Below are 6208 nucleotides of genomic sequence, written 5' to 3' on the forward strand. Positions count from 1 at the left end.
GTGACATTCTGGTTGCTGGTCACCTGCTCTACCCACTGAGCTACAGCCGCCCCCTTACATTATATTGTAATTAATGAAATATGTTCACTTTCCTTCCTGTTTACTCCTCATGGAGCCACCTGTAAATGCACCTCTGCTCCATACATTTCTGATTAGTGAAGATCATTTGATCAGCCGCCATCATTTCAGCTTCCCAAGAGCTGTGCTGCCAGCAGGGCTGCTTCACACAGAATGGAGGCCACAGGCTGCTAAAGTAATGCTTTCACTGCTGATTCACACTAGACTCATCACTTGCCACTGTCATCTGTCAACATCAACTATGATGAATTGTAGCACAGGTTTTGTTGATGCATAAGCCATGAGTCTTTTATGGTTCTAATGAAGACATTTCTTAAATATAGAAAATTATTAGAACATAGCGTTTGTCTAATTATAATATTTTATTAACCATATTCTTTCTGAGTGGAATTAGTACTAAGATTGCACTTTATATATTCCAACCAACTAGTGGCTCAAAAAACAAGCTGAAGCCAGACGTGCTGTAAATGCAGATGTTGAGGAGCTGAAGGACCTGAAGGAGAATGAGAAGAATTCTGACTGGTTAAAGAACAAAGGAGAGTAAGTCAAGTCTCCTCTCAAAACAGTTTAACAACACTTATTTTTTCTGAACCATGAACACTAAAGTTACTCTCTCCTTTAGTAAATGCTTTGTGACTGGGGACTACCTGGGTGCAGTGAATGCCTACAACCTGGCTGTCAGGCTCAACAGAAAGATCCCAGCTCTGTATTCAAACAGGGCTGCATGTCATCTCAAGTTAAGAAATCTTCACAAGGCCATTGAGGATTCCTCTCAGGTCCGTACTGTGTCTGTGTTTTACATCATCTGCTCTCCACTGCATGTTACACACATTAAAACTGCACTTGCTGGTGTCTTGAAACTTGCTAATAGCAGCAGCACATAACTTGATTAATAATATCTGGAAATTCTGTACAAGGAGAGAGAATATAGAATGGGGTCATCTAGTCTGCTCACTGCTGTGTGCGACACTGTTGTAATGTTTCTCCTAAATTAAAATTCTACTACTGCAGCCTCTATAAAGTCTTTACAGTTAATTCTGACACACAACTTCAGTGGCAGTAACCAGGGATTTATTATTTTCAGGACTGAAGTCGATACTGATTAGTAGTGATCAAGAAGACCAAAAGCAGATATTTGAAACCAATATACATCTGCAGTAAAAATTTTAATCCAAATTTAGAATAACCAGTGATGGAATAACTAAGTAGACTTTACTTTAAAGTACTGGACTCAAGTACAGTTTTTAGGTACTGAAATCCTTAAAGCTGCTATGTTATTTCCTTATTAAAATGTGCGTTCAATAGCTCTGCATTCCAACAGTAATCACTGTTATGGAGTGTTGATGAAAGTTCTCAGTCATCCAGGTCATGGTTAGTCTAAGTGCTGTATCGTAGGCAACTGGACTTGTTTCAGTTTTTGAAAACGTTTCACCTCTCATCCAAGAGGCTTTTTTCAGTTCTACAGGGCCACAAGGATCTTTCAGAGGGCTCAAAACCAGCTACTCAATGAAAGAGGTGACAGGTTTATTTTAGCATCAATGCACTCACTGCTAAGGCTGACCAGACATTTGAGGAACTAACATCACTACTACCAAGCAACGTCCTGGAAAATGTCTCCAAGTTTGTTAAGAAGGCACAAGCATCACAACACACTAAAGGTAAGGAACGGCAGACATGAAAATTAAAAACTTTACAGGCACGTCAAAAAAACAGAAGCTCTCACCTGGAGAAATAAGGACATCAACAACACAGCATATTCAGACATACAAGAGAAGTGGGTGAAAAACTTGTCCAACAGAGAGCTCACCCAACCAGAGAAGAATGTTGTTGCCAAAGGACTGAACTTTGCAGTAACTCCAGAACAGATACCGGTAGTAGATCTCATCACAGCAACAGAGTCAGCCATCAGAAACAACAAGCTGGCAGACACAGAGGCAGAAAAGCTACGGTTGAAGGTATCAGCTGCTCTTGCTAATGCAAAAGCATCCCCCTCCAACCTCACTACTGAGGAAATGAAGGCCCTGGCATCACTCAGAAGAAACCGGAACATCACCATCTTGCTAGCAGACAAAGGGAGATGCACTGTAGTGCTAAACACAGCTAACACCTATGAGACTCTGAGGCGAGATCCTACCAGTAGCTACAAAAAGAAGGTTATAGAATATCTGCAAAAACTGGAAAAGGATAAAGCCATTGACAGGCCATCATATTACAAACTGTACCCCGGGGAAGACATCCCATGTATCTATGGACTCCCCAAGATCCACAAGGAAGGAACACCACTCAGACCCATCACCAGCAGTATTAAATCAGTTACCTATGACATATCCAAGCACTTAGCCAGTATCCTAGCTCCTTTGGTCGGTAACACTCAACACCACATCAAAACCTCACAGGATTTCACCAACAAGGTGAGAAAAATAACACTGGACCCAGATGCAACAATGGTTTCTTATGATGTTACATTACTCTTTACATGCATTCCCACTCAAGAAGCGGTTAAGATGGTGAAGAAACGCCTGCTACTGGACAGTACTCTGTCCAGCAGAACCAGCTTCACCCCAGACCATATTTGTGCCTTGCTTGACCTCTGTCTGATGACCACCTACTTCCTGTCTGCACTTCTTGGACTGTGCAGTACACATTGGAGAAGACAGAAGCCTCAACATTGAGGTGTACAGAAAACCTACATACGCAGATCAATACTTGCTGTTCGACTCTCATCGCCCACTGGAGCACAAGCTGGGGGTCATCAGAACCCTAAACCATCGTGCTGAGACCGTGCCCACTAAGTCAGAGGAGAAGGAGAAGGAACAGAAGCACATCAGGGGAGCACTTAAAACCTGTGGCGACCCAAACTGGACCTTTTTTCAAACCTGTAAAAGATCCAGAGCAGACAGAGAGGAGGAGACGAGAAAACAAAACATCTTCATTCCTTATGTCGCAGGAACATCTGAGAAACTTAGGAGGATCTTTAATAAACATCATATACTGGTTCAACCTACCAACACGCTGAGGCAGAAACTCCATCCTAAGAACAAAACACCCAGGCATAAACAGAGTAATGTAGTTGATGCTGTTCAATGCAGCCAGGACTGCACAGATTTGTACTTTGGGGGAAACAAAACAACCTCTCCATAAACAAATGGCACAACACAGGAGAGCCAACTCCTCAGGTCAAGACTCTGCTGTCACTTACATCTGAAGGAGAAACATCATTCCTTTGAGGACAACAGTGTAAACATCTTGGCTAAAGAAGACAGATGGTTTGAAAGAGGAGTAAAAGAATCCATCTATGTCAAACTGGAACGACCGTCTTTGAACAGAGGAGGTGGCCTAAGACATTACTTATCACCCACATACAATGCAGTACTGAGTTCCCTCCCCAGACAGCTTAACAACCATTCACACCACCTGGGCTCACCTAGCCCAAACAATCCACATGAAGGCCGGTTGGGTCAGCGACCCACAAGAGATGAGAGGTGAAACGTCTTCAAGAAACTGAAACAAGCCTAGTTGCCTACGATACAGCACTTTCAACTGTTATGGAGTGTTTGTCCAGTAACCCGTGTCTCTCCTCTCTCTGCTCATGCAGTAAAAGAGAAAATAAATTTTCTGGTATCCCTGCCCACTTTTATCCAGTTGGGACAGAAACTCCATAAAGGGACAGTCCTATCTGCTTGATGAACACACACAGGACTGCTAACTAGAAAACAGGAAGTTAGCTAAAATGACGGCAACACTTACAGCAGCTTTAAGTATTTCCATTTTCTGATACTTTATACTTTACTCTACTACATTTATTTGATAAGTTTAGTTACTAGTTACTTTGGAGATTAAGTTTATTTGATGTTGATAGGCTGTTACTTTTGACATGTAACCAATCAGATAGTGTTGACGGTGGGGCACTGAGTGAGACCACAGCGTGGTGACTACAGACAGAGAAAGAATGCTGCATCGTAGTCAAAGTTGCACATTTTCAAATTAATTTATTTTATCAGCAATCAGACACACAAAAACTGCAATACTGATGATTGGAAAAATGCTGATTATGGCCCCCCAGGCCAGGCAGATAATCAGTCCATCCCTGGTACAACGTGGAGCTCTATGCACAAAGAAAGATGATCTATCTGGCTTTGGTTACAAAAATAATACTTGACAATAGGATCAATGAATTGTTGGTTTGGGTCTGCACATTAGATTATCCTACATGCCACTGAAGGGCACACTGCCCCCTTCTCACTTAATAAGACATCATTGTTGATATAACTAGTTCCACCTGAGCTTTTCATTGGGTAAACATCACTGCATGATTAGTTGTGTTTTTCACCAGCCTCCTTTGTGTTCATACGTAACCTTTTGTGTAACCATTTCCTTGCATTTCCAGCATGAATGAGAGGGAAGATTTGATAATATCGTGAAAAGAACTGTGCACATGTGTCACTGGGCAAGCAAGCACTGTAATGACTGTCAAACTGGTACTAAGTTTAGCAGATGGTGAATCATTAGACAGTAAACTGGATGTAGATGGGTTAATCACTGACCAGTCAATATCTCCACTGATTTTACACATCAAACACTGTATAAAAAATAAATAAATAAATAAATTGGGGTGTATGAGCTCACCAGACCTCTGGATCCTGCTCCTCATAATCCTCTCCTTGGTCCAGTTGCAGTGTGGGTACTGTAGGCGCCAGGCTTTGAGAAGGAAGAAGAAGGTTTGGAATCAAACAGAGAATATCTTTGACTGTGTTGCATGGATTTCTTTGTCCTTCATGAGCGTGAACATTTGTATCTTGAAGCTGGTTGAGTTTTTAGAGTCTCCGTTTTGGATTTTGCTGTTGATCCTGCAGTGTGCTTAATGTGAACGTAGTGTCATTAAATGAACACAACATAAGTTACTCCGACTACACAGACATTATCTCACAGTGCCATGTTTATAATCGTACACGTCATGTTGTGAATTAGGCTGATTGTAAAGCCATATTAAGCTCTTGTATAGCTTTTCTGTAAAGCTGAGATAAACATCATGTTTCTCTGCAGGCTCTTGATCTGTTGACTCCCCCAGTTGCTGCCAACGCAGCTGCCAGAGTCAGAGCCCATGTTCGCCGTGGATCTGCTTTCTGCCAGCTCCAGCTCTATGCAGAAGGTTTGAACTGCATCAGTTAGTCTTTCTGATTTGGTACACTGGTCCTATACACTTTTAAATTTTATTTTTGAACTTTAATGACACTCACAATGATTGAACTCTAAACATCAACGCTTTTTGCTTTTGTTTTGAAAGATATAATGGTGTAGTAACAATAGGTCACTGTAGAAGTTTGAACATGTTTCTACCTATTCTGTGCGGTCAGCTGATCGACCTGTGACATGTTTTCTCAGGGTTACAGGACTACCAGGCTGCTCTAAAGATTGACCCTCACAATGAAGCACTGCAGGCAGACACGCAAAGAATCAGAGACATCATTCAAGGCACTGCAGCTCAACCTGAGACACAGTAACACACAGAAAATGCACTGTGATGCTTGTTTCTGTTATCCCTTACCAAATAGATTAGTACATGATAACAGAGAACTCAAGGCTGCTGTGTATCTGTGACCACACAGTCACACACTAACTGCCTTATTGGAAACTGGGACAGGTATGTTTGTGTGGAGAACACAGTGTGTTCTACTCTATGATGCTGAGTTCATAGGAGATACTCTATCAGTATGCACAGAGCGCCCTTGTGTGGTTAAATGTTGCACCTAAAGTGAAATGCAAATGATGGATGTTGATATGTGAATTCATAGAATTTTTTATTTTCAATATGAATTTTACATGTCAGCTTTTTAGTACTAGTATGTAGGTTGACACTGAGTGTGAATATAATAAAAGACACCTTCAGTTCTTTCAAATGTCTGGCCTTTTGTGCTAGTGCATTTTAGTACATAAAGACTTCTGCAACCTTGAGCTGGCGTGTTTTTCTTTCACTATATCATATAATGTCATTTTGACAACATAGTTTTCTTATTGTTTTAGTAACTGGAGTATGGTCAGCTAAAACTAAAAAGAAAGACAAGAAATGAAAAACTTTGAGCTGTCTCCAACAAATTCTTGTTATTTTTCAGGTGCAGTTGCTATGATCATA

At 41.2% G+C, this 6208-nt stretch overlaps 1 protein-coding gene across 1 annotated transcript in view; it reads left to right on the forward strand.

The window, feature by feature from the left end:
- Nucleotides 1-5905, forward strand: part of dnaaf4 (dynein axonemal assembly factor 4) — a 28575-nt gene extending 22670 nt beyond the window's left edge. The window contains exons 7-10 of the mRNA XM_073472801.1: nucleotides 509-618; nucleotides 701-854; nucleotides 5122-5227; nucleotides 5461-5905. Coding sequence (XP_073328902.1) covers nucleotides 509-618; nucleotides 701-854; nucleotides 5122-5227; nucleotides 5461-5579 — 489 coding nt within the window. The 3' untranslated portion in view covers nucleotides 5580-5905. The remainder of the gene's footprint in view (nucleotides 1-508; nucleotides 619-700; nucleotides 855-5121; nucleotides 5228-5460) is intronic.
- The last annotated feature ends 303 nt before the right edge of the window (nucleotides 5906-6208 follow it).

The sequence above is a fragment of the Pagrus major genome, chromosome 8 (assembly GCF_040436345.1).
Source record: "Pagrus major chromosome 8, Pma_NU_1.0".
Taxonomy (NCBI): domain Eukaryota; kingdom Metazoa; phylum Chordata; class Actinopteri; order Spariformes; family Sparidae; genus Pagrus; species Pagrus major.